The 27743-nt window shown below is 37.4% G+C and overlaps 4 protein-coding genes across 11 annotated transcripts; 2 read left to right on the forward strand and 2 right to left on the reverse strand.

The window, feature by feature from the left end:
* Positions 1 to 233: 233 nt before the first annotated feature.
* LOC114724136 (uncharacterized) lies at positions 234 to 6511 on the reverse strand. Its single transcript, XM_028910445.1, has 3 exons — positions 6251 to 6511; positions 5395 to 5605; positions 234 to 5078 (listed from the first exon to the last, which is right to left on the reverse strand). The coding sequence occupies exons 1-3, from the start codon at positions 6413 to 6415 to the stop codon at positions 346 to 348; spliced, it is 5109 nt and encodes a 1702-aa protein (XP_028766278.1). The 5' UTR covers positions 6416 to 6511; the 3' UTR covers positions 234 to 345.
* Positions 6512 to 14190: 7679 nt separating this feature from the next.
* Positions 14191 to 18571, forward strand: LOC114724093 (probable serine/threonine-protein kinase At1g54610). Its single transcript, XM_028910381.1, has 7 exons — positions 14191 to 14800; positions 14920 to 15204; positions 16007 to 16324; positions 16937 to 17164; positions 17265 to 17365; positions 17450 to 17570; positions 17932 to 18571. The coding sequence occupies exons 1-7, from the start codon at positions 14474 to 14476 to the stop codon at positions 18202 to 18204; spliced, it is 1653 nt and encodes a 550-aa protein (XP_028766214.1). The 5' UTR covers positions 14191 to 14473; the 3' UTR covers positions 18205 to 18571.
* Positions 18572 to 20089: 1518 nt separating this feature from the next.
* LOC114724092 (uncharacterized) lies at positions 20090 to 24242 on the forward strand. 2 transcript variants are annotated; one of them, XM_028910380.1, is made up of 6 exons: positions 20090 to 20323; positions 20749 to 22240; positions 22358 to 22609; positions 23032 to 23112; positions 23532 to 23912; positions 24032 to 24242. In XM_028910380.1, exons 2-6 carry the CDS (start codon positions 21023 to 21025, stop codon positions 24086 to 24088), a joined length of 1989 nt encoding a protein of 662 aa, XP_028766213.1. In that variant the 5' UTR covers positions 20090 to 20323; positions 20749 to 21022; the 3' UTR covers positions 24089 to 24242. The 2 variants fall into 2 exon arrangements, with proteins under 2 accessions (XP_028766213.1, XP_028766212.1); XM_028910379.1 differs by having other exon boundaries at positions 20090 to 22240.
* An 814-nt stretch (positions 24243 to 25056) lies between these two features.
* LOC114724070 (protein BASIC PENTACYSTEINE4-like) lies at positions 25057 to 27482 on the reverse strand. 7 transcript variants are annotated; one of them, XM_028910345.1, is made up of 4 exons: positions 27271 to 27482; positions 26368 to 26456; positions 25949 to 26282; positions 25057 to 25879 (listed from the first exon to the last, which is right to left on the reverse strand). In XM_028910345.1, exons 2-4 carry the CDS (start codon positions 26434 to 26436, stop codon positions 25404 to 25406), a joined length of 879 nt encoding a protein of 292 aa, XP_028766178.1. In that variant the 5' UTR covers positions 26437 to 26456; positions 27271 to 27482; the 3' UTR covers positions 25057 to 25403. The 7 variants fall into 7 exon arrangements, with proteins under 7 accessions (XP_028766178.1, XP_028766174.1, XP_028766175.1 ...); XM_028910341.1 differs by having other exon boundaries at positions 25057 to 26282; positions 27282 to 27482; XM_028910342.1 differs by having other exon boundaries at positions 25057 to 26282; positions 26368 to 26503; positions 27282 to 27482.
* Between the last annotated feature and the right edge of the window lie 261 nt (positions 27483 to 27743).

Below are 27743 nucleotides of genomic sequence, written 5' to 3' on the forward strand. Positions count from 1 at the left end.
CGATTCTTTCAAATGCTAAATTGATTTACCCTACACAGTAGTCTGTCACATAATTCAATTTCTCTTGTCCAGACAAAAGACTTGGAGAAGGAATACTGCAGCTTATTGCAAACATATGTTGATTAGCATAAAACTTTATCTAGAACACTTTGACCACATCATCAAATCGAACTATAAGTAGCTCGTCCAAGTCTTACATGGCAACACATAATATCATATTCTCTGAATATGAAAACGCACACAAGGGCAAACATAAGAAACCTTTAGCAATTTATCAAACTCAAATAACATAGACTCTGCTACAGAATCGAAGAACAAGCGTTGCAGAAACTATCCACAGCAAACCTAGTTGGATGGAAAGGCAGCGTTGAGGAATTCTCCATCTTCCAAGAAAATTTGCAAATCCCTGGATTCCATCAGGAAGTCAACTGCTTCCTCGTCGAACTTCAGTAGAAATCCCAACTTGATCAGCTCAGAAAGTGCCCCTACATGATCAACATTCTCACACAGTATGCCCACAGAGATTGCTTCCGAGTAAAAAGTGGCATATTTGATCATGCTTGCATTTCCAGTTTCCAAGTCCATATGCTGGATGAAAAGTTTGGAATTTTCCCAACGCATCATCCTGTTCGCCTTCTTGGTAATGGTCCTCCCTGATGAAAGTGACAAACAATAGCTTACAGTGATTGGCTCAGTCATCTCATAAACTTTGAGCTCAAGAAGACCTTCGACAGCTTTGTGTCTCTTCTCTACTTCCATGTTGAGGCTAGAACAAGCAAGAAAACCAAGAACAAGCTTAACCAACCCCTTTCCAATGAAGATACTCCTTGGCTCCACCTCATTGAAATGCGCACCATCTAGTTGAAACGATTCTTCCTTCTGTACACATTCAGATATAGTGCAAACACCAATTTCCTTGTAGATGTCTAATAATTCAAGCCTGTCCAATGATGGCAAGCTTGGCTGAGGATACCAGACAAATACTCTCTGTTTCTCAAAAAGATTCTTCATATAAAGGTTGTCAGCAACAAAAACATCAGACTTGTCAGACAAAAGTATTCCACTGGAGTCTGATGTAACGGGTAGTTTCATCAAGCTCTCAGAAAGCTTTTTCCTTGTTTTCTGGCTGTTGTGCTGCAAAATAAAACTCCAGAACTTACAGCATTTGTCTTGTGAAATTTGTTCAACTGAATTCTCCCATTCTTTCCAAAGCTCTATGTAGTCATCAACCTGAGGATTGCTTCTCACGCCCAAAGCTGAGGAGAAAAAGTGAAGTAACTTCTTTTCGTAGTATCTCTCCAAAACATAGAACTTTGAACTAAAAAGATTATCCTTGTCATGGATGACACAGTTTTCAGGATTGACAAACTCTCCATTTTGATCTCCATTTGGAATCCACATCATTTTCCTTTTATCAGTTTCTTTCTCAGGCTTCCAATCATATTCACTCAAGTACCTGTAAATTCGCACTATGGTAGAAAATTCAGAATGGTAGCCGAGGTAACTAGCCATTACTGAGCTCCCTTTCTGACAATCATCAATAACCCCTATTGCCACGAGTTCTTTTTTGTAAGATGCAATTTTCGGTCCATAAAAAGTCTCATCAACGAATGGTCCATCCATTGGCTCCAATTTCCACTGAGAATCAAACAATAAACATCTTTTTGGAGTCTCATAACCACCTTTGGTCTTCAACCATCGTTTCGACAACTGTTTTGCAGAGTCCTCATCAAAGGATTGAAGACCCTCGTGCATTAAGTGAATGCATTCCAGCAATGAAAACACATTTTCAGGAGTTATGGAGGAAGGATCTGAAGGAAACCTTAGACCAGCAGAGATTAACTTGAGTCCGTCTTTCACTTCAATAGCAACTCCCATTCTTTTCAACTCTTCCTTGTACTCATGGATGCCCTTGCCATAAAAATTATCACTATCATCAATGAAGGGGAGACGGGTAATTGCAGAGAGAGACTCCCATTCTGGACCAAACAAAATGCAACCTTTGGAAGGCTTATAAGCACCAAATCGCGTCCGCAACCAATTGGCACTTCTTAACTTGGTCGAAAACTTTAAAGGAAATGAATATCGAGCTTCATTCAGTTGTCTGTAGCAGGAGAGAAATGACTCAACATGTTGCTTGGTCAAGGAAGTTTGAGATGCCTTCTGCTCAAAAACAACTCCAAATGCTTCGATTGCATCCTCAAAATCAACCACCACTCCCATTATCCTCAACTCATCCTTGTAACTCATAATCTTGTTCCCGTAGAATTTATGATCAATCACAGGAAAACTATTGAATACCTCTAGAATACAACCCCATCCAGGATCAGATAAGTAACAGTCACTGGGAGCTTTGAACCCCTTGCTTGTCATCAAGCAATTTGATCCTCGAAGCGCACTAACAAGCTTGCCGGAGTCACCTGAGAAATGCATGCATTCTAGTATCAAGATAATAGCATCAGCCGTGAAACAGATCAAATTAGAGGGTGAGTTTAAGTGGTCTATAAGAAGTTGGTATCTTCCACCAAAGCCAACCATCACACCCAACAACTGAAGTTCCTCCTTGAATTGATATATTTCTTCCCCATAGTAAGATCTGTTGATGAAAGGGAGATTGCTAATTTGTGATGCAGTTTCCCACTCACAATCATACAAGATTGCTCTACCAGGAGACCTATAACCGAGGTCCGTCTTGAGCCACCTTCCATTTTTTATGCTGCTCACAAAATCGTCCAAGGGAAAAAAATTTCGCCTTAGATATCTGATGAATCTAAGAATCGAAAAAACTTGATCTCTACTTAAAGTGAAAGAAGCTGCCCGAGACATCAGCTCATTCCCAATAAATGCACATGCCTCCTTACAACTGAACATCACTCCAATTGTTTTCAACTCGTCCTCGTACTCAGCAAGTTTATCCCCATAAAACCTCTGATCAACCAATGGAATGTCGACAAGAACAGATCCATTTTGCAAAAGGTTTCCCAATGTTGAGTCGACTAAGAATGACTTCGAAGGTGGCCTATACCCATTGATTGTAACTTTCAGCCAACTACCTTCCTTTATGGATTTCAGGAACCTCTCTGGCAGAATTCCCCTATACTTGAGATTCCGTATCCAACCCAGAAGCAAGAAAGCATTTTCCTTCGTCAGAGGATTATTAACCGAGGAAAAGCCAGCATTTGGAGGATATATGTGAGGTATATCACAGGCTCCAACACGAGCTCCAAGGAAGCCCATGAGCTCGTTCTGCTTGGTATATTGGCTTGCATAGAAGCGTGAGTGCAAATAGTCTTCTTTCAACTCAACATAGCCTTCATCCCTCCATGGATTAGAAACAATCAAATCTGCCCATTTACTCCCTTTAGCCGGCACAAGAACCCCCTGCCTGCATGTGGACACGCGACCATAATTGTCTATTAGTGGCAAGGACTGGCATAGATCATCAACCTGCCGCTTGGACAAATATCGCTTTGAGAATGAGTGATATAAGAAATGCGAATATGCAAGGGCGAGGTGGCAGTCACTGCTGATAGAATTGCAAACGCGATTTGCATAATGCTCTGCACCCAAAATTTCAACATTAATTTCTTTTTCCAGCCATCCCAACAAAGTCTGTTTCCGAGGGAATTGTTGTATTGCCTTCTGTGTATTTTCTGGCATAAAATAATGATTGCCCGCACAAGAGAATTCCTTGTTCCATGAAATGAGCCACGAGATAGGACAGGATTGATTCGGATCAGCTAAGAGAATCTTCACGGAACCATGGTCCCTTCTGCATTTCTCAAGATTGAAATAGGACATATTTCCATCCGAACCAACATATTTGATTGCAGAAATGTACTTCATGTTGGAGAACCAGATCCTGGACCCCCAATTCTCAGCAACAAACAGCAAAAGCTGCAAGTAGACTTCTTCTGATACTCCCATCACGAGATTAGAACTCAGAATACACTTTGCATACCATTCACTGTTGACTGGATGTACACCCAAGAAGTCCAGTATGTGATCATACTGAACTTGGTCAAACGAAGAATTTAGAATATAGTTTCCATGGGATGATAGGTTTCCCAAGTGCACTCCTTCCTCTTTGGCCTTTGTTAAAATATCCCAGAAAGCAGGCAATAGTCTGCCAACTTCACGAGGCTTATAAAAGTGCTTCTGCTTCGAGTATGTCTCACTAGGAACAATACTTTCTTCAACCACTTTTGCTTTGATTGTATCCCTCACATTATTCAACTCTCGATAGGAAGAATCATTGACCGGAAGGAATTGAAAGAACCGAGTCAAACTGGACACCGGAGCATCATCTGATGATATAACAAGTGATTTGAATGCATCCATGAAAGCGGAAGCAACACAGTTGAGTATGCCTTGGTTCCACTTATCATCCAAGAGAATTGTCTCTCTTGATGAAGCCAAGACAAAATCTGCTTGAATTATGAAAGGAAAGTTGGTTACCATCTCTGTAGGAAGAAACGCATAGATCCCAGGTGAACTCCTTCCCCTGTTAAGCCTCTCCTGATTTGGAAAGGCTAACGTGACAACCCACTCCTCCACATCCATTCTTCTTTCTACTCGATTTTCTGGCCTTACAGGAAATCTTTGCCTCCACATGTGGTACATACATTCCTTTTCAGAATCCTCATTCTCTTCAGCAGATAGACGGAGAATGTAGGACTCAGCATTCATGTTTTTTCTTGTCATAAAATCAATCTCACTCGAAATGGCTATGGCAGTTACAGTATTGAGCCTAGGATCGTCGTTATCTTCCTTCACTGAAAGTTGTTTGATTTTTGAAAGGAATAGAAGAATTTCTGGATGAATGATGGAGAGCTGCTGTTTCACTGGTCCCACTTTGTCTGGCTTCAGAGGCAATACAATGACTGTGGTTGGAAGGGAAGCACCCCCACCACATATTTGCTCTATGTCTTCAAGTGTTGGGTTCTCCTCAACCCATTCCGGCACTATATATCCAAGACCGCAATGGGGACAGGGCCCCTCATTGAACCGTATCTGATATCCATTGCTGAAAATATAAGGCGTTGCAGTAATCAAGAATACACTCTTGAAACCAATCCCTGCAATTTAACCATAAAATAGCTTTTATCAACATTGCTTCAGACGCTGCTTGTAAAATAGGAACGTGGTCAATTGCTCAGATAGTTGTAGATAAATTAAAACTAAAACTATCTATGTAAGTATATCCCCCAACCCTCTGCAGAACCTCACAATACTATTAAAACAAGTTGTAGTTAGTTATATGAATTGCCATTTATCTAGGCTTCAAAATACTATTAAACTATTTACCTCATCTTTAGTGATTAAAAGAACTTGAACTTGGTTCTTGTTGAAAGGAAATGCTCTGCTAAGGAAATATCAAGAGTAAGAAAGTACCTTTCTCCCCTATGTAACCACTTCTTCTGTTGCCCTTCTTAGTGGATCGTCCAACACTGCAGATGGATCTAATGTTTTCGGGAGAAAAACCCTTCTCATTGTTCAGAATGAGTAATGTGGCCGGAGCTCGTGTGGCTGTTATGTCCTTTGATGTTATGATGAATTGAAGTGTTGGATCAACCCCCTCATCATACTGATTATCTTCTGCATTCTGTAATGGCAAATGCAAGTTATGAAAAATATTCATGAATCTCATTTGTAAATGAGTAACCACAGAATAGCAAGTTAGGGAATATAAATATCAAACCATGAGAAGTTATGGTCTCATTAACAAGTTATTCCCCCCCCCCCCTATAGATAGGTAAATCTCATTTGCAAATTAGTAGTTTTAAAATAGCAAATCAAGGAATAAAAGTATCAAACCATTAAAAAGACTTTTGATACTTATTTTGGTGTTGTCAAATCTTTTGATCCTAATATTAAATTAATTCAATATTTTGATAGTCAAATGTCATTTCCCTTTCAAAATTTTAAGGAAAGCTGGTGAAACACATGGAGCTTAATTAATTTTAACTTAAGTATTTTAAAAACAAATTTCCCAGAGCAGTATATTAAAACGTACAAGGTTATGCAATCACACTGGAATTTCATCGTGTAGAGGGCAGACATACAAAATATCCAATACATATATGATAATAAGCGAGCTCTAATGCAGACATTGCTTGGTCACACACACACACACACACACACACACACACACACATATTCTAGTTGCAAGCTTTGAGGTATATTAAGATAAAGAAGGTAGAAGTAGTAAATGACAAGGTATGAAGGATAAGTAGAGAAGGAAACTAACCTGAATGAGCTCCATGAGAAAGTGAACATCTTTAGCATACAACTCGGCAGAGAGATTCTTGACAGCTTCGTGAAGATCGGGGATCACAGGGTTTTCTGGGCCTCCAATGGAGAACTTGTTCCTTCGTATCTCCTCTATGTGTTCCTTCGGACTTGGACTCCCCATTCGCAGTAGTCTACTTAATCACTCACTTCTCTCAAAGGTTGAACCAGATTTTTTCAGAAACGCATCGCAACTGGAACAAATATGAATGGATACACACACACAGGACAATGTGAGAGTGACTGATGGCTGATGAGTGAGTCGCCTTAAGTCTTGGTCCAGCTCTTCGTCTTTTGAGACTCCTTCGAGGAGAAGACTCCTTCGTTAGCAAGCAAGTAATCCCATACAACTTTTTCCATTCCGTGGTACGGAAAGTAACGTATTGTGCCCCCTTCTGAGACGCGGGCCCCTGTACGATGTCCACGTCGTCCCCCCCCCTTTCAAGTCACAATTCACACCCCAGCTCTAGGGAGAAGTATCTATGATCTCAAAAGTAATTTTATATTATATAAAATAGTTATATAAAAAAATTTATTTTTTTAGGGAAAATTGCAAAAAAAGACCTTGGAATTGCAAAAACGCAGATAGGGACCCTTGACAACTTCACTATGGGTTTTGACAAGAATAATATGCCCTGAAGTTGTCAAAACCCATAGTGAAGTTGTCAAGGGTCCCTATCTGCGTTTTTGCAATTCCAAGGTCTTTTTTTGCAATTTCCCCTTTAATTTATGTGAAAGTGTTTTAAAAAATATATTTGAAAAAAACCAAACACTCTCTTAGATCTGCTTTTAAAAATAATTTTATGAAATGCAAAATAATTACATAAAACAAATCACGTGAAAATACTTTTGTTAGGTAATTTTGAGGGTTTCTAAACACCACTTTACAAAAGATAAAAAGTAAAAAACACAAATATTATAATAAAAATCTACTGTTCTAAACAATTTAGATGAAATTTTAATATTTTAATTAATTAATAATCTATTTATTTATTTATTGCTACTCTAAGTTATTCGGGTTAAATTTTTAAATATTTAAATTTATTTATATATAGTTTTTATTTAATATTACAATATAATAATACTTTCATAGAATATTCGATCCAATCATTAAATGTTGGGCGTCGAGATAACAAGCAAAGGGAGAGGTTAGCTGAGAGATTCATTTCCTTCACATTCATGGCATTTAGGTCAAAACTCACAGTCTCGCCTTTTTTATAAAGACCGAAAGAAACAACATCGCATGAGAAGGGCCGAATATTATTATTTTATTTTATTTTATATAATTATTTTTATAAAAGAGATATTAATATTTTTTTTGGGGCCTCAAGATATTAATAGTCTATTGATTATTATAGTATATAGCTTATGTACTGGAATGTAATGGAACACATGAAAAAATTAAAAAAATACTGTATTGTATTGTATTATTAAAAAAATATTTGAATAATATTTAAAATAAATGAATCCCCGGGTTTCTTAGAGTATATAGGGGGCTGTAGGTGTCTTTACGTTCCAAGTGCTTCGGCTTTTCACAAAAGGGGGGAAAAAATGGAACCTATCAGCTCCCAAATAAGTGATTAATGAATGGAGTCCTTTCGTTTCTTCCATCACTCAAAAATCATAAATGCGCTATTCTTCTTATCTTTCCTGAGTTCCTCGTAAATCCAGCGAAGCCTCCCCCTCCTTTTTTCCTGTTCCTTGCTCGCTTTATTCTTCTTTTCTGGACAAAATAAAAGGTTAAATCATGGCACATAATTCCCTGAAACTCTCGCATCTATACAGATAATTTTTTTGTTATTAATTTAGTTTTATTGTTCATTCTGTACATGAGTCATAGAAAGTTATTTATTTGTTGGCAAATTTAAAGAACTTAAATGTGTGTGTGTGTGTGTGTAAAGTTGAGAGATATAATTGATTGATAGTTAGAGGGTTGTACACGTAAATTTAAAGATTTAGAGGGAATAATTATTATGCATCTTAAAAATTGAGAAGGCTTTTTAGATATTTTAAAGTTATGAGAGGCTTATGTAATCTAATCTCCTTACCCTAGGTGTGCATTTACACCACACTAATTGCTGCCCCTTTACCAATTGGCATTGCTCCCGTGCAGAAGGAGCTCCTAGAATCCAACAAATCTTATGCCCGGCTCTCCAAAGTTTTCTTCAAGATATGTTGATCATTGGGGAAATAATATTATGTTGTCTCTTAGTTTTGCATTAATTTTTAATTTAACTTTGTCCCTTTTATCTTCTAAGAAAGTTGCTTCATCAACTCCTCAACATATAATTGATGAAAATCCACTGTACAGGACATCCGGCCTCCTTGCTGACCCAATTTGAGAAGCGCGTGTCAGTGCTTCCAGTCTCGTGAAACTGTTATAGAAGAGGAAAAGAAATATGGGATCTCCCGTTACAGTAGATGTCGAGACACAATGAACAAATTAAAGGAGAGCCCAGAATTTCCATTGTGGAGAATGTTATAACATAACGCTTCCGAAAGTTGGACACTGACAAATGATGAAAAAGGCAATCCTTTCTGCAGATTTTTTTTTTTTTTGGCCAAAACAAGATCAATATTGGAAGGAACCCCAATAGTCCTGATGTATGTTTGTAACAAAGCCAATCTGTTAAAATGTCCAGCTAGAGTATCTGGAACACTTCACTTTATCGCTTTCAAATGGATTACTTCTTCCTTCTTCGTGGCTCTGAATCATAATCAAGATCCTTTGATGTCAGAATCCCCAAGCTCTTTGAGTTCAATCTCGCCTCACAGAGTCTCCCCATCGTATCTTTTATTTAGATTAGCCATTCCACCCATATTCCATCCCCCCACCCCACGTCATTCCAATCCCCCTTCTACTTTCTATGCATGGGAGCACTCAATCTCAAACACCTCTCTTCGTTCTTTGCATTATCGTTGTCCAAACTAATTTAAAATCTCATCCTCTCTCTAGTAGTTAATCAAGAGTAATAGTAGTACTCCCCGATTCTAATTAATTATAAGAATTAGTTCGAGTATTTGATTTGATTTTAAATATACATTATCTTTTAAATTTATTTTTTTCAAATTATTCCCATTAATTACATATACGAATCTTTTTGATTGTATATATACATGAGAGAGGTCAGGTTTCCCATCAATGAAGTAATAATTAAAGAGGGTTCAGTCGGCGAAAGGGTGAAACATATGACCAAGTTGGCATGTGTTCGATCCCTAGGGAGTACCACTTTGTTGTGGTTCCAGTTGCGGCGCTTGGGGAGGCATCCTAGCTCCTGGGTGTCTAGTAAACGCCTGAGGGTAATTGACGACTCGCCCTGCCCAGCATTGGTATGACCTAGGAGAAAGGGAGATTTCGCCCTGCTCTTGGATCGTGGGTGAGCCTAACCCTTTTCCAAAAATTTTTTCATAAAAAAAAGAGAGAGGATATCTTAGAGAAACTGATACACATTCATTACAAATAATTAACTTTTTCATTAATATGCATAAATTAATTATCTAATTTCTATAATTACATCTATACCATTTTATTGCACATTTCATACTTCTTTAGTCATATTTATAGAGCACTTCTAATACATGCTATATAGACTAAGAAAAACATTAAACTGTATTAATTCTCCATTAATATAATGACTTTCAAATTTTACCCTTATTTATTATAATAAAAAATTACTGTTCTAAATTATTTTGATGAAATTTTAGCATTTTAATTAATTAATAATTTATTTATTCATTGCTACTCTAAGTTATTCAGGTTAAAATTTTAAATATTTAAATTTATTTATACATAGTTTTTATTTAATATTACAATATAATAATATTTTCATAGAATATTGGATCCAATCATTAAATATTGATCTTCGAGATAACAAGCAGAGAGAGGGGTTGGCTGAGAGATTCATTTCCTTCACATCCATGGCATTTAGGTCAAAACCCACAGCCTCACCCTTTTCTTAAAGACTGAAAGAAACAACATCGCAAGAGAAGGGCCGAACATAATATTTTTATTTTATTTTATTTTATATAATTGATTTTTAAAAAAAAATATTAATACTTTTTTTCGCCTGCAAGATCTTAATAGTTCATTCAGTAATCAGTATTATAGTATATAGCTTATCTACTGGAATGTAATGGAACACATAAAAATAAAATATAATATACTGTATTGTATATTAAAATATACATATTTGAATAATATTTAAAATAAATGAATCCCCAGGTTTCTTAGATTATATAGGGGGCTGTAGATGTCTTTATGTTCCAAGTGCTTCGGCTTTTCACAGGGGGGCCAAAAAAAAAAAAGAACCTATCAGCTCCCAAATAAGTGATTAATGAATGGAGTCTTTTTGTTTCTTCCATCACTCAAAAATCAGAAATAAGCTATTTTTCTTATCTTTCCTGAGTTCCTCGTAAATCAAGCGAAGCCTCCCCCTCCATTTTTCCTGTTCCCTGCTCGCTTTATTCTTCTTTTCTCCAGAAAATAAAAGGTTAAATCATAGTACATGATTCCCTGAATCTCTCACATATATGCGGATATTTTTTTGTTATTAATTTGGTTTTATTATTTATTTTGTACGAGTTATAGAAAGTTATTATTTGTTGGGAAAAAAAAGGAAAGTTATTTATTTATGATTCCAAATTTAAAAAAGTTATGTATATATATACTCTTCTGGTTCTAAATGTAAGACCTTTATAGTGTCAACATTATAAGAGTCTTATATTTAGAACCGGAGAAGTATTAAGTTTAGAGATATAATTGATTGATAATTAGAGGGTTGTCTCTTAGTTTTACATTAGTTTTTAATTAAAATTTGTCCCTTTTATCTTCTAAAAAAGTTGCTTCATTGAACCCTTAACATATAATTGATGAAAAATTCACTGTACTGACGATCCGGCTCCCACAGGCTGATCCCATTTGAGGAGTGTGTATCAGTGCTTTCAGTCTCGTGAAACTTTTATAAAAGAGGAAAGGAAATACAGGATCCCCCATTAAAGTAGATGTTGAAACGTAATGAACAAGTTAAAGGAGAGCCCATAATTTGCATTGCGGAGTAACTTAGGAGGAATGTTATAACATAACCTTTTGGAAGTTGGACCTGACTGGTGACGAGGAAAGCCAATCCTTTCTGCAGAATTTTTTTCCCAAAACAAGATCAATATTGGAAGGAACCCCAATAATCCTGGTGTTTGTGACAAAGCCGATCTGTTAACACGTCTAGCCAGAGTATATCGAACACTTCACTTCATCGCTTTCAAATGGATTACTTCTTCCTCATTATTGGCTCTGAATCATAATCAATATCCTTTGAAGTCAGAATCCCCAAGCTCTTTAAGTTCAATCTAAACAGAGGCTAGCTAGGGCTCGTCACGCTAAACTTTTCTACTAATATTTTGTTGCTAACTTCAACTTTGAATTGTTCTCGTTTTAACATCGTAGCAGGTCACCGTATTCAACATATGGATTCCTCGTCGAAGTCAAACACGCATAATGGAGCAATCATAACTGGAACTTATTGCATTCCTAGCTTCAAAATGAGATTGAGATTGTTGAAGACAATAGCTGGTTAAGCCAAGAAATTTAGACATGCTCTCCCCATTCTCTTCCCCTCTTCTACCATCTTTTTCTCTTCATAACCATTAGATCAGAAGTCCAATAGTCCAGATTTAATATTTTATAAAAATAAATACTACCTCCGGTCTTTAATATAAGACCGCGTTTGACTTTTATTTTGGTTGTAAATATAAGACCCCAGTCCACTTTGTCTGTCATATTTATACATTTTTTTCCAAAGTAGATCTCATAACAATGATAGTTCTAGTCAATACACTTGATTAGCAAAGATATTTTAGGAAGACAACACATATTCAGGACAAATAACTAACTCAACTTACTTCCTTAATCTCCTCAAATTAATCAACTGACTCTTATAATTAGAACTAGAGGTAGTATTATTATATAAAATAGATTAGATAAATTTAAACTGTTAAAATCTAATCTGAGCAGTTCAGAGTTACAGATTGTTATTATAAAGCAAATTTTTTTCAATTTTTTATTCCAATTGTGACTTATTCAGGCCAGAGTTTAATAATTTAAATTTATTTATTTATTTTTTAATAATATTATTTTTATAAGATGTTAAACCTGAATTATTAGAATTATAATCCAATAGTTATGAAACGAAAAAAAAAATAGTAGAAAGAAAGGGCACTAGAGATAATCTAAATCTAAGAAATCTGGCATCAACCTACGTACTTAGGCGAAACCAAACACCTGACAATTAGCAGAAACCTTTTTCGCTGCAACAAGTCAACCTCTGAATATAGAGGGAGCATCGTGTGCTCTATGCTCACAGCTTTCTTCACTTGGAGGTTTCCGTATTTAATTACCCATTTGTTCAGGGTCGTGTTTCAGGGCATGACATGGACGTATTTAACAGAGGCGTAGAAAGAGTCACGTCACTGATGAACAAACCCCACATGACATCATGACCACAGAATTTAGGAGCTGGCGATGAGAAAAATCAAAGCCTCCCCCACTAACTCTTAAGCATTCAATTCAATTATTCTGTTCAAATTTTAAGTTGGTTCAGCCTTGGCGTGTTGACTTGTACTGCTTGTTTTCTCGCGTAGATTTATATCTTTTATAAGAACAACTAAAACTAAAGTGCATTCATTTATGCATGTAGAAGGAATCCAGAACAAATTATTTCATTCATCATTTATAGAATATCCTGACTTTTTCATGTCACGCTGCTATAATTTTCTTTGCTTTAACTAACACGTATTAAAGATGTGAGAATGTTATTATAACCCATTTCGTCTTGTTTTTCTTTTTTCTATTTTTCACGTACCAAACTAATTAATGGGGCGAAGAAAATATTGAATATTGACATTTAATTTGACCATTGCTAGCAGCTTGTTATTTTTGACAATTATGTTCTTTCTTTGGGTTCTTATAAATAATACTCATTCCGGTTTTAAATATAAAATTTATTTTGTAGTATAAATTACACTATAAAATGAGTTTTATATTTAGAATCAAAAGAGTATTATTTGTCATGATTTTTATATAGAAAGGAGTTATCAAATGGGACGATATTCATGTTTGGCCGTTTCGCGCGCTGATTTGGAGTCTATATATATGCATTTCTGCCTTGAAGCTAATGAATTGCTCGGCTTCTCCTGCGTTCATCACGGGTTTATTTCGCGATAAAAAAAAAAAAGCACATGGTATGTGGTCACAAGAAAAGTCAAAATACCAAATTAAATTAATGGTGTGTATGTCCCCTCTCTTTGGGGTTTTTCTTTCTCAAAAAATTATTGAAATTAAAAGAAAAGGTAAAATAAAATGCAAGAATGGAAAAAGCTTACTAACTTTAGCCAGACCCAGCGGAGAGAGAGAAAGTGGAGATGATGTCCTAAAACAGAATACGTCTCATTGCTTTCCATTGCCTTTAAGGAAGGGCCATTATTTAGTATTTATTGCGTTTGGACAAGGTTGGTGGAACTCACTTGATTTCCGCCCCAATATTTTAATGCCCCTTTCATATGCTCACAAACTCAAACCACTGTAGCATTTTCATTTTTAGGGAACTGAATTAATTATCTCTTGTTTTTATTAAGTGGATTAATATAGTTAAAGCCTTGCCCTATTCTTTTGGGTCATTTTGTGGCCTAGGCCTAACGCATAAATGACGCAATCTTATTAATGAACGTAAATTTGACTTTTGTTGTTGTTTTGGGCTCCAAGATCTCTGACTTCATCATGCTGTGTCGTTTTGGACTTTTTCGATCTCTGCAGTCTTTCAGTCTTCACGGTTTCACTGACAGCTCCAACTCAGACTTTCAGAAACTCAGAGTGGCAATTCCGTTATTGTTTCCAAAGCTATGGCCGGTTTCCTCATATTCTGTGCTATTAGAACTCTCAGCAGACTCGTAGTGGAGAAGCCCGCTTCCTCGGCGAGTCGTTCCTTCTCAGAGAGCTTGTCCTTGTGTTCCCGTTCGCGGGCTATTCCAATTTCCACCTTTGCCTACCCATCGTCTATCGCCGGCGATTTCTGCGACCCCCGCTTCATCGGGATCTGCCGCCAGTTACTGGCGTTTTGTCCTCCCTGCAAGGTCCCTCATTTTTTTTATTCCCATGTGATTTCGATTCTCTGCCACCGGACGAAGCTGACGGATGGGTTGCGTGCTCGGAGCGGCGAAGGATGATGCAGGCCCAAGGGGGGGCTCCGGAGCTCAGAACCGTCCTGAGCAAAGCTCTGTTGCTGACGGAGGTAATGCTGTTGGCGTTGGGAACAGAGGGAAGGCGAAGGAGAAGCAAAGGACTCGACAGCATGGCGGCGAATTTGTTTATAATCTCCAGGGACTGGAACGCCGGCAACCTAGTCTTGATCCACGTGCTCAAACCCAACAGGGGTGGCCGTCTTGGTTGATGGCTGTAGCTGGCGACGCAATCCGAGATTGGACTCCTCGGCGCGCCAACACGTTCGAGAAACTTGCGAAGGTGATCAGAGAAATTGACTTTATTTCTGTGATTCCCGAATCTCTTTTCCTTTTTTTGGCTCACAAAAGTTGAAAGTTTAAAGGGTGTTGGTATGCATTTTTTGTGTCCTGAGTTTTCAGATTGGACAAGGGACGTATAGCAATGTATACAAGGCGAGAGACCTTCTTACCGGAAAGATAGTAGCTTTAAAGAAAGTTAGGTTTGATAATCTGGAGCCAGAGAGTGTGAAGTTCATGGCGAGAGAGATTCTTGTTTTGAGGCGGCTTGATCACCCCAACATCGTCAAACTCGAGGGCTTGGTTACTTCTAGAATGTCATGCAGTCTTTACTTAATATTCGAGTATATGGAACATGATCTTGCGGGGCTGGCTGCTGGGCAAGGTGTTAAGTTCACTGAACCTCAAGTACGACAAATTTAAGCTCAAGTTTGTTCGCTGTGAAAGTATTTACCATCTGTTTTTTTTCTTGTCGTTTTCAATTTGGCATACTAGCTAAATTTAGGTATGCATCATTTAATTGTGCTTTAGGTTATTATTTTGTCTCCTTGCTAAGTTTAAACTCAAATCCTATATTATTTTTCAGTGATTATCATTGGGGCGTAGGTGTTTGATGTTGCTCTGAGTTTTCTGGACTGTATTGAGTCCTGTACATAATGATATTTATGTTTAGTTTAGGTATTTTTCTCATAGCCATATAATGCCTGAAGATTTTCGTATGATGTTTTCAGTTACCTTTCTCCTTCATGCAATCACTTTGAATGTTCCTTTGATCCATGGCTCCATAAAGTAAGGCCATTTAATTTTTACTTTATTTATTAGGATGTCAGTACTGAGTACTGAAATGAAGGAACTTTCCTCTTCTTTTGTCAAGAATGTCTGCAGTATCTACAAACACTGATACGAGGTGCCTGATTGGACATTCAATTGTGATGCGGCCATTGTTATGTTTTATCCATCCCTAGAATTTTTTCTTTTGGGGAAGAAATTCCTTACTAGTGTTATCGAATAACAAATGGGGATCCATTATTTGCTGTATGGAAATTTTATTCTTGACATGCTTGGTTGAGGAGTTTTTTAAATCGTTGATGCCTAATGCAGTGCCAAGAAAACTAGAGGTCTCCTCATTTGTGTGTCAAAAGGAAGAAGAAGAAGAAAAAAAAGAAAAGTAGAGAGGCTGATTTGTTTCTCAGTATTTTCTCTTTGGCAGGTGAAATGCTATATGAAGCAATTACTCTCTGGCCTTGAGCATTGCCATAGCAAAGGTGTCTTGCATCGTGATATCAAGGGTTCTAATCTGCTTATTGACGATGAAGGAATCCTTAAAATCGCTGATTTTGGACTGGCAACTTTCTATGATCCTGAGCACAAGCAGCCTTTGACAAGTAGAGTTGTCACGCTTTGGTATCGTGCTCCTGAGCTTCTTCTTGGGGCTACATACTATGGTGTTGGTATTGACATCTGGAGTGCTGGCTGCATCTTGGGAGAGCTGCTTACGGGGAAGCCAATCATGCCTGGCCGAACAGAGGTATTGCTTTTTGTGTTGATCCTCATGTGGCTGTTTTCTAGCTTTTAATACTACTATATCTATTGTCTTCTAAATTGCCCTGAAATATGTATAGTGCCAGTTTGTGCTCATCTTATCTTATTTCATCTTGCTCTATTGTGGGCTTGACTTCTTGTTGCCATTTTTATTGGCCATTTGGTGCTAAGGCAATGGACTCATGTTGAGCTGCTTCATCAGCCTGATTTTTTTTTTTTATTTTTTTATGTTACTGAACTGTGATTTAACGGATTAGATGAGATTCATTAAGCATAAGACTGACTAGATTAAAGTCCAGGACACTATTAATCCCAAAAAAAAAAAAGGCCAAGGCACTAGAAAGGAAAAGAAGTAACTGGAACAGAGGACCTTTTTAAACCGCACATTAGTTTATGAGAGTCTTCATTTTCAATACTGTACCCACTACTGGCTTGTATATGGCTGAATTACCACGACTCCTGAATGTAAACTTTAATATTTCTGTTTTGCAGTTAATTAGCCAATTATTTTTCTGCAACCCATTCATTATCTATTTACTTTTTGCTCTGCAATTGCTTTTTTCAGGATGACGTTTGACTAATATTGAATCTTTTGTAGGTTGAACAACTGCACAAAATATTTAAATTATGTGGTTCTCCATCTGATGACTACTGGAAGAAATATAAACTTCCAAATGCTACACTCTTTAAGCCACAGCAGCCATATAAACGATGCATTTTAGAAACCTTCAAGGATTTCCCTCCTTCTTCTGTACATCTAATATGTACTCTTCTTTCAATAGATCCTGATGATCGTGGAACTGCCTCGGCTGCTCTAAATAGTGATGTGAGTGATTACTTCAGGATTAACTTTATGTTTGAGATTTTTACCCCCAAAAAAAAATTGTTTGAGATGTAATGCATTTGCAAATTTTTCCTCTCTGCAGTTTTTTACCACTGAGCCCTATGCTTGTGAACCGTCAAGTTTGCCAAAGTATCCTCCCAGCAAAGAACTGGATATAAAACTGAGAGATGAGGAAGCTAGAAGGTTCTTTTTCTTTTCACGTGTTTGATAACTTCTGGTACTGATTTCGTCTGGGTGCTGACGATGTAGCACTTGTTTCATTTTCAGACAAAAAGCTCTAAATGGGAAAACTAATGCAGTTGATGGTGCCAAAAGAGTCAGAGTACGTGAGCGTGGTCGGGCAATTCCTGCTCCGGAAGCCAATGCAGAGATCCAATCAAACTTAGATGTACGTTACATATGTTTTCATTATTATTTTATGTTCCCCCCAACATGGCCTCGGCTCACTTAGATATGCTTTTATGAGGTTTTGAATTCCTCTTCCTTCAACCTATAGTTTTCATGGAGACTTGTCATTTTGTCTTCCTCAGCAATAAATTATGATCCAAGGCTATCCCGGCAGTTTAAGTTTTTTTTTTTTTGGTTTAATGAGTCCTTTTATTTTATTTCAATCTTAAAGTCATTAAACTTCGTGAGTCGCATTGTTTTATCTGATCAGTCATGGTAAATTGAGCTGTGGACCTGAGTATATTGTCCAATTTGATACCCGGAACAACATCACATGTCACGTGTTTCTCACTGAATTTCAGAGGTGGAGAGTTGTGACACATGCAAATGCAAAAAGTAAGAGCGAGAAATTCCCACCGCCTCATCAAGACGGTGCCGTTGGTTATCCATTGGATGCATCTCACAAGGGACCTGTTTCATTTGGTGCCACTGAACCTGATGCTTCCTTTGGCTCCTCAGTATTTAATTCAAAACCAAAAGGATCTGTTGAAGGTCATGCTGCTTCAGGACCTTACAGAGGTAAGAAAACAAAGAAAACAGATTCATCATGGAGACTCAAGCGTCCGTTCAAGTAATCAATTCATCAAGTAGGCCTGTAAATGGTTTTTTTTTTTTTTTGTTGGGTTACTTTGGGGCAAATAATCAGTCTCTGCTGTTCTCGGCATTTCGAGGTAGGGGGCCTGGATTTTTTTTTTCTTAAAATAAATTTTCTCCCTTTCGTAGTGCTGCCATTTTTTTGCGTTCATTTGATAATATAGTTTTTGCGGTATGATGTACAATGGGGATCCTTAGATTTTGTATGTTTAGGATGGAATCCCTTTGCTGTACAGTTTCCAGGGACACCCTCGTCTCCGTTATGACCCGCCAGTGTTCTTATTGGAAAGCACCCTCCCCCCAAAAGAAAAGTAAGCAATAAATTTATTTCCATTTATTATTTTGATATTTTCAACTTCTCTTAATACTATTTCTAGTATCAAATATAAGAATTAGTTGATTAACTTAAATAAATTAAAGAAATAAGTTAAGTTATTTGTAATAAATAAATGTTTTTTTTTTAAAAAAAATCTTGCTAATCAAGTTTTTTTTTGGGTTAAAACTAAGAATTATTTTTGAAAAATAAATAAATATGAAAAATAAAACGGATTGAAATTTTATATTTAAAAAAAAATTAAATAAATTTTTATATTAAATATCAAAAGTAGTATTATTTTGTCTGTCGCCCGGGATAGCGGCAAAAAAGAACTCCAGAAGTCTCCTCTTCTTATATTCATTGCAAAGGAGCAAAAAATTTTAGAATTTGTTATGGAGAAACACAAGTCTCCTTCCTCGCAGTTGCATTTGGAGCAAGATCTTCTCTTGTTTGTGAAGTTATTTTATTAAAAAAAACATAGAAAATAAAATGTAAAATTAGCGGTAGCAGGCACTATTATATCTTCCCTCCATCCTTATGTATAAGTAAACAATGTTGATTTTCTTTTAAATGTCCTTATATGATGTTTACTTATTTAATACTCGTCTGGTTCTTAATATATGATCTAATTGTTGAGTTGGTTTTGGTCCTAAATATAAAACCCATTTTTTATATTTATTAATTTTTTTCTAAATTATCCCTATAGATATTCTCTCAATCATAATCAAGTAGAAGAGGGAGAAGAAATATTAAAAAAGATGATTATGTTGTTTTAGAAAAAATGTGTCACATTTTTTATAATTAGCTAACTTACCTAACTTTTTTAATGTAATCAAATTAGTTAAATAGGTCTTATATTAAGGACCGGAAGAGTAATATTCATTCATGAAGAATTTACTGTTTACGAAGTCATATATTTGAAGTCTTGAATTTGAACGGTTGAAATTGAATTACAACAATTTAGATCTTATTTTATAACCACTACCATCTGATACTTGTCATAATGTGCACCAAATGAGCACATCAGCTGATCATTCTCTCGTGAAGTTACGTAGGCTGCTAAAGAAGTTGCTTCCCTTTCTTTTTTTTTCAATTAAAAGATAACAAAACATGAAAGAAAAACTGTTGTTGTCTATTTACTTTTGCAGTGCGAGTTTTTTTTTTTTTTTTTTTATGACTATTTGTTATTGTTAAACTTAATTGAGAGTCTAGAAACATCTTTTGTATTCACATGAAATCTAACCTGAGTTTGTATTTAAGCAACCAATTAAATATATATAATTTAGTAATCCCATAAGTTGCATGCCTAACGTCTAATTAAATATAGCCCGGTCAAAGTCTAAAGATTCGTAATTAACAAATATTGTATGGATTATTGCAATAATCCATGTTCTCTTGGCCCATTGTAAGGATCCACATTGATGGATACGTGAAGTGAAAAGAGTGGCGCAAATGGCAACACAAAGCGGATATGTGGTTTCCTTCTCGCAAGCAGTGGTTTTCAAAGGTACAAACGCAGACAACCAGAAAATTGAGGCTAAGCCATGTCCCACATTCCCTTCCTTTCTTCTTCTTCCCACGCTTCCTCCAAATCCTCCCTCCCTCCATTTTATCGCTCCCACGTTTTACGTGAGAGATGGGATATGCCTTCACTGGTCAATCAAACCAACATCGTTTTCTTCTTCTTGATCCCGTTTGAATCCCTTTGATTCGATTTCTTTGTGATTTCCAGAGGCTAGATTCTGCCCCTTCTCTGGATTGTCGCTTAATTTGCGTTTTCTCTGGTGCGTCTTCTCATCGCACCCCTGGCCCCCTTGTTGCTTTCATCTTTGCTCTTCTTCCGATTTTGGAGTAACGCGGGGACGCATTATCACTTATCCATCCTTGGATGTATAGCATTCCAGATGATGGAAAACCCAATTTTTCCGAACAACGAATCACAGTACTTGTCTGGGTTTACGGACGTTTCTATTTAGTTTTCCTTGTGATTGCTGTTCGAGTCTTAATATGGTTGAACTTAGGCAACTAATTTCGAAGTTTTTGAATTATGTCTAACTCCATCAATCTACTTCTTACTAATATATAATAAAGTGGAGGACTGAATTTTGAAATTTGCTGATTTTTCTTATAAATAATTTATTTGTACTGACTACTAAACCAGCCAAACAGAACTGGTAAATAAACATTTTTTTTCGCAATAATTCGGCAGGAGATCGCATCTGGTTTGATAATGGTGGTTGCCTTTTGACATGGAATGATGTGTCTGAGTCTGCTTAGTAAGAATGACTTATTTCACTGGAGGGGGTTAGGTCATTCTCGGCTGCGCGGGGGTTGGTCTGCTTGGTTTTCCTGGTACAGACGGTAAATGAAATTACCAATTCTTGTGCATCAATGTGCTTAAAACAAGGTGTTGATAGAAGAGAGTGAGTAAAGAAGGAAAGTTCAGCTCAAAACTTTTGAAGTACTGTGTTCTTAATATAGAAATGGGGTTACCACATATGCCTTCAGGCTGTGTTGCCGAAGAGGTGGCTGCATCACTAGGCACTCTTGTGCAAACTCCGCCAAGAATTGCCAACTTGAGCAGCTATGATTTCAATGCCTTACCTGGAGAAGACCTAAGTAATTGCCTGCAACTTGACATGCTCACCACTGAGAGGAAAAAAGTTGCAGAGCTTTCAAAGGAATCACAATTCTTAAATATGCGTAATGATGGTAGCTCCAACCTGCAAAAATTAAAGCTCAACCCCATGGAACGAATTGGCAGGTTGTCTGCCAAGGCTGGGCGTCATACTATGCATGTACCTGCTTCAAGGACTGTAGGTTTTCAATTAAGGGCATTATCTTCCCCTGCTAATAATGATGGGGGTGGAAATGGCTATTCCTCGACCATTTTTAATGTCAAAAGAGACGCAAGTGAGGCTACCGGTTCACATGTCAAAAAGCGATTATTGTCGCCCTTGAATGGGATGCTTCTTGCTGATCATTTTAAAGGTGATCCTCTGGACATTGACATTAGCACATATAGGAGTTGTTCAAAGGGTGGTGATGATGGTTATAAGGATCCTGTTCTGCAAGAGTATAAGAAGGTTCATTTTGCAGACTCTGGCTATCTTCACTCCCCTATTTCGTCTGAATTTTGCTTTCTGGGCGCAACAAATTTATCCTATACTGACTCTAGAGAAAACCATGTCCTACCCAATCGTGACCTTTCACTTTGCAAAGACGGGAAGCGAAACAGCAGCATAAGTTCCCAAACAGCAGCATTGTCTATACCTCACAAAAAAGTGTCGACGCCACCATCCTTCCCTTTATCTCCTCTAGGTCCAAAATTTTCTGAAAGAACGAAATTGAGCGGAGAACGTGGGGATGTTACATTTATGTTGGATGATGACAATGTCAATTTAAAAGACATGGAACTTTCACTTGATAGAACTGTTGCAGGTTTTTTATCTGCTCAGAAGGTGGACAACTTTAGCACGCCAAGTAATTTACTGCAAGACTCTAACAATCTGCACCATACATTCAACATGTTTACTTTTGAAGATAACAGTGGCATAGAAGAATGTTCGCATGGTGCAAGTTTTCCTCCTCGGCATGGCAAGTTTAGAACTTTAAGTGGAGTCCCAGTAAGAAGGTCCTTAGTTGGTTCATTTGAGGAATCCCTGTTGTCTGGTCGTTTACTCTCTGGGAAAGTTAGTCAGGTTGACATTATTTCTATTTACGATCTTGTTTTGCTCTGTATTTATTTATAATGAATTTGGTAATTTTTGAGTGTTCATCTTTTTATTTTAGTCGTAAATGTTACCACCAATTTACAGAGAATTGATGGCTTCCTTGCTGTGCTGAATGTAACTGGGGGAAACTTCTCGCCACGATCACAGAAAATTCCATTTGCAGTAACAAGTGTGGATGGAGATAAGTACCTGTTGTATTATTCATCCATTAACATTTCAGGAAAGCTGATATCAAGCAATTCTAGAGTAAGCAAAGTTCAGAGGACCATTAAAATGGATGAATCCCGAACTGAAAAGAGCCGCATACGTATACCCGTGAAAGGACGTATTCAACTGGTACTTCGCTACTAAACCTCTCAGTTTCTTAATTAGTTGAGAAATGAAAGCATAATGAGGTTTTTACGATATATTGCTATCAACATGACAAGAATCATGATAAAATTGGAATTTGGATGAGGTAAATGAGGCTACTCTCAACATAGATTTTGCTGATCTGTAGGGTGAATTACGGTTCCACTAATTTATTCATGCAGTGACGGATGGTTTTAAATGACGTCACACAAGATGCATTCAGGATCATTATTACTGCTGGGCCAACAAGTTATACTGATAGATAATTGGTTAGTTTTGACGTGTAATGCTGGGTAGAAACGGTTAGAATTTCACCAGTAGCTTCTTAGCTACATGTTTTTCATGTGTGGAATTGTGCATGGTGTACAAGACTTGCGTGTGAAAAATGACTGAGCTTGTAACTGCAGGTCCTCAGCAATCCAGAAAAGACTCCCATTCACACCTTCTTTTGCAATTATGATTTGTGCGACATGCCAGCTGGTTCTAAGGTAACGAATTTTACGTTCAAATTTTGACAGCATGCAATCATCCATTTGCATTTGACATGCTTTCTGCTCTTTGATGAAAATTGCAAAATTTAAACTGAGGGGCATACGAAGATATCCATTTCTTTGTTTCACAATGATCTTCCTCAACCTTCATATATGGAATGCGGATGTGCAACTTCTCATGTGAAAAGAATTAAACCCCGCCTGTCATGGGCATGCCTTACATGATTAAAATCAAAACTTTTAGGCTGGAGCTATTTCGTTTCAATTTAAATTGAAACCTGACATTGTTGTTAAATACGATCCACATGTGACGATGTTTTTTTCCGTGTAAATTGCAAAGGGGTTTTCCTATCCCTCGAAGGGTGAAATTTTGGTACCATAGTTTGATTTGCTTTTTTCGTGAACTTCTGAACCAGACATTCCTGCGGCAAAAGATTAGTTTGACGTCACCTGGCTCGAATTCTCTGACGGCTAAAGAATACCAAGGAGATTCTGAGATACAAGAGGATGCTAAGTCCTCAATGATCTCAAATACTACCAGTAGAGATAAAGATGGATATGGGAGCTGCAAACACACCAAGGAGTGTAACAATGGAGTTCTGCTTTATGCTCTTCACCTCCGCTTCTTGTGCCCTTTGCCTAGGAAACGTTCAAGGGCTGTTCATAAGTGCAAATCTGATCCTGTGTCTGCAGAAGCGAAAAATATTGCAGACATTGAAGATGAAAGGCGTTTCTACTTGTATGACGATATGAGGGTAGTGTTTCCTCAACGTCATTCAGATGCAGATGAGGGCAAGGTATGTGCAAGTTTTTGAGAAGTAGTCGTAGAAGCATTCACGCATTAAATTCAAATTCTCTCTGTTTTTATGTGAAGTCTCATCATCTAATCATGGCCTTCTCTTTGTTTACGTTGCAGTTACATGTGGAATATCATTTTCCTTCTAATCCAAAGTACTTTGACGTCGGCAGCTGAAATTACGCTGTTTCCCTCCCAAAGTGGTTATTGTATATACAAATGTAGATATTGTACATATCCAATTCATTTCATCTCGACGGCTTGGGGCTATTCTCCCCACAACTTGTAAATCATGTTAGTTTCTGTCCATACTCGATTCAAAATTTTAGCATGAAGCGTGCTCCTTTTTGTTCTCTTGCGAAGGTGTAGAGGAAGTGGAAATGAATGAGCCGAATCTGAAAAGGAAGCCTTGGAGATGGAGAGATAGGTAATCCACGGAAATTAGTATAACTACATAGAGGGATATCAAATTTAAAATTAACAAATTGGACGCAGTGATACGTTCAGAGATTTTATATATATATATATATATATATATATATATATATAAAGAGAGAGAGAGATGTAAAAAGTCCCTGTTTTTTCTTCCAACAACCATCTTTCTCTTCTTTATATTACCTACGGTTTTAATTGTAAGAGTCAGTTGACTAATTTGAAGAAATTAAGAAAAGAAGTTAAGTTAGTTATTTGTAATAAATAAGTATTGTCTTTCTTAAAATATCCTTACTAATCAAGTATGTTGGTTAAAACTATAATTATTAAAAAGACTATCTTGAAAAAAATTGAGTAAATATGAGAGACAAATGGATTGGGGGTTTATATTTAGGACTAATATAAAAGTCAAACGGGATCTTATATTAAAGACCAGAGGTAATATTATTTTAAATCTGGTATATATATAATAACTTACATGAATGTGAAAAATCAGCGCCAAGCAAGAAAGCGTTTTATATGCCACAGCCTATCAATGCGACGGGAGATACATGGCGTGCAATATTGGGTGGGGGCATAACTATTTATAGAACCTAAGCCAACTACTCCGAAACAATAATCTGCTACTCCCCCAAAACAAAACACCAAAAAAAAAAAAATCGAAGCAAGAAAGAAGAAGAATATTCAAAAAGAAAGAAAGAAATAAACACTTCTTCAACTGGCTATCTTTGCCAATAATCTGTAAGATTAAAGGCACAGCCGCTGAGAAAGGGAAGATTTATAACGGACAGTAAGAATGCAAAACAGCTCACACTTTGGCCATCTAGGCTACTGCATTTACAGAGATGGTACTTACAGATATCCACATTTAGGAATATAAGTTGGGTCAAGCTATACTAGTAATTTAAAATTAAGCAAGAGAACCAGCCTTGTACTGAAAAATTCCCTTGCTTTTCAAACATTCAAGCATATCGTTCGTGTCAAGACACAATTTCAGTTAAAGGCCAGGAAGAGGAGAAAGAAGTGGAACGTAACTCCAAGTGGAAGGAGGTTTTAAAGGTTACTTGATGGTGATGTAGCGATTTGTTCCGTGTCTGGCCCAGTAGTCCTTGAGATCCAATGGTATAGATAAATCACGGCCTTGAGCGGCCACCCTGCTAAGAAGTCTTGTAAATACACTTCCACTCATCTTTCGCCCTCCAACTCGTGCATGTCGCTTGTTTGGAAGCTGCGGTAGCGGATACATGGACAAGGTGGTGGTACAACAAGATGACTGCCACCCACCATTCCCCCATTTGTAGCATTGCCGTGGTACTCCAGTACATGTGCAAACAGGGGCTGGCATGGTATTTTCATCAAATTGAATCAAATTCAATCCAACATCCTGTTTATCCCACTCAGACTTGATCTTTGTCACTTCGGAAGAAGCCCGCCTATTCAAGTCCTCACTCACTTTTTTCCCTTTGCCTGGTGGTTTTGACGCCTTAGAAGAATCTGCCTTGTTCTCCCTTGTTCTCTTGGCCTGATTATACTTGCCTGCTTCAGAAGAGACTATAGTTACCGGAAGGGCATTAGTTGTGGTCAAATCCTTTGTTCTATAAGTACCTTCTGCCATTTGACTGAAATGATTTGAGGAATGGTGCATCCGCTTTGATCCACGTTGAGAGCCACAACCCAATGAGAAGTTGGTAGCATTATGCTGGATTTGAAGGGCAGCAAGAGCATTATCCCGTTCCATCAAGGCATTATCCCTCTGCAGAAGCGCTTCGTCCCTCTGCCGAAGGGCTTCATCTCGAGCAGCCAAGGCTTCATTCTTTTCAGATAAAGCTGCATTACATTCTCGAATTGCTGCTTCTCTCTCGGCAATAACAGACATAATTTTCTTATTCATAACCAGGGCATTTGGTTCCTTTACCTGAGGCTGGGGAGCCATGCTCCACTGCACAATTAACTCCAATCCAATGAAATTATTCCAGAAAAACATGGCTAAGAAAAACATAGAAAAATTTAACCATTCTACTTACCAGGGAATGAGCTCCTCTGTAGTAGTCCACCTTTTGTCTTCCATTTTCACGCTGGTGTCCATCATCCATCTTGGATCCAGGGGATTTAGCTACAGATGGAGAAGTTGGTGCAAGAAGTCCCAATCAAAATTTACAGCTGAAAGACATATTCAATTAACAAATTTGAATAGCAACAGCATGCAATATAGTCAATCAATAATATATTGGTTGAGACAGTTTTTGGACGAAACAAAAAAGATAACAAAGAGAAAAGAAGAAAGAAAAAAGACACAAAACTTTAAACAAATTCAAGTCCAATAAAATATAAATAGAGCAGAAACCTTCAAATTTAACCTTTCATCAAGAATCCAAGTAGGGAACACTCACAAACCCTGGGCATAAGGGAGGCAAACATATAGGTATGACAATCACACAAATACAATCAGATAATATTTGAAGTTGTGGTCACACTGCTGTGCTAGCCACTGAACTTATGGTCGAATGGGATTCTGGGAAAGCTTGAAATCAATCCCTAAAGCCTTATTCTAACTCTCCAGCACTGTTGCACACCAGTATAGCCCTAGCAAACCATATAACATGCGTAGCTCTGAAATTTTGCAATTTGCAAACTCGTGCATAAGCTAAAACAAAAAATGCATGCAATCTACGAGTCAAAATCTAATATTGAATTTCTAACTTCCCCTAAATGGAACTGAAATGAATGTTGTATTGCAAGTAAAAACAAATAAAGCATAACCATACCGTACGTCACTTGCACTAAAGTTAGGGCGCTAAAACAAGGGTCAAAAGCAGACAAATAGTATAGCTAGAAAGCTAAGAATACGTACAATCAGATAATTAGGAAACGAGGGGGCCAAAAAGAAAAAAAGTAAAAAAACACATGTAACTTGAAAGAAGACTTACAGGTAACGCACCAGTTACACCGTAGGCAGCGCGGCAAGACTCGAATCCGAAAAGGGATGGCTCAATTCTCTAACTTGACAGTGAGAGGAAGGAGAGACGGAGAAGCAGGAGATTTTGCAGATCCCATTTCATGTCTAGCGAGAACAAGCGTCAAACGACAAGTCGTTTGAGTCTATAAACGTTTCGTCGATTCATCAAGTTGAACGCAGCCTTTTCAGAGGTGTTTGGATAAAAACTAAACCATGGTTTCAGAAGTGCTTTTACGGATTACGAAGTAAATATGTGGAGGAGATTATCTCGTTTTGCGAAAAAGTGTTTCTGAAACCATAGTTTTAAGTTTCCCAAACACCCCTTCAGTTTTCCTCAACGGACGGGGTTCGGCTCTCCCCCCCCTCCAGTCCCCGTTCTAAAGCCATGCCAAAAACAATGCCGTTTGGGCCCTCCCATTTTTATTTTTTGAATAAAATGATCAT

This window comes from Neltuma alba, unplaced genomic scaffold, assembly GCF_004799145.2.
Source record: "Neltuma alba isolate B1F8T4 unplaced genomic scaffold, ASM479914v2 tig00012167_pilon, whole genome shotgun sequence".
Taxonomy (NCBI): domain Eukaryota; kingdom Viridiplantae; phylum Streptophyta; class Magnoliopsida; order Fabales; family Fabaceae; genus Neltuma; species Neltuma alba.

Excerpts from the sequence above, each read along its gene's own strand:
- LOC114724070 (XM_028910341.1), bottom strand. The coding sequence starts at position 26,436 with ATGGATGATGGACACCAGCGTGAAAATGGAAGACAAAAGGTGGACTAC. Across the intron at positions 26,283-26,367 it reads ACAGAGGAGCTCATTCCCTG|TGGAGCATGGCTCCCCAGCC; the intron begins GTAAGTAGAATG and ends TTAATTGTGCAG.
- LOC114724093 (XM_028910381.1), top strand. The coding sequence starts at position 14,474 with ATGGGTTGCGTGCTCGGAGCGGCGAAGGATGATGCAGGCCCAAGGGGG. Across the intron at positions 15,205-16,006 it reads TTAAGTTCACTGAACCTCAA|GTGAAATGCTATATGAAGCA; the intron begins GTACGACAAATT and ends TCTCTTTGGCAG. Across the intron at positions 17,366-17,449 it reads AGAGATGAGGAAGCTAGAAG|ACAAAAAGCTCTAAATGGGA; the intron begins GTTCTTTTTCTT and ends TTTCATTTTCAG.
- LOC114724092 (XM_028910379.1), top strand. The coding sequence starts at position 21,023 with ATGGGGTTACCACATATGCCTTCAGGCTGTGTTGCCGAAGAGGTGGCT. Across the intron at positions 22,610-23,031 it reads TGAAAGGACGTATTCAACTG|GTCCTCAGCAATCCAGAAAA; the intron begins GTACTTCGCTAC and ends TTGTAACTGCAG. Across the intron at positions 23,113-23,531 it reads ACATGCCAGCTGGTTCTAAG|ACATTCCTGCGGCAAAAGAT; the intron begins GTAACGAATTTT and ends CTTCTGAACCAG.
- LOC114724136 (XM_028910445.1), bottom strand. The coding sequence starts at position 6,415 with ATGGGGAGTCCAAGTCCGAAGGAACACATAGAGGAGATACGAAGGAAC. Across the intron at positions 5,606-6,250 it reads TTCTCATGGAGCTCATTCAG|AATGCAGAAGATAATCAGTA; the intron begins GTTAGTTTCCTT and ends TTGCCATTACAG. Across the intron at positions 5,079-5,394 it reads TGGTTACATAGGGGAGAAAG|GGATTGGTTTCAAGAGTGTA; the intron begins GTACTTTCTTAC and ends GTTAAATTGCAG.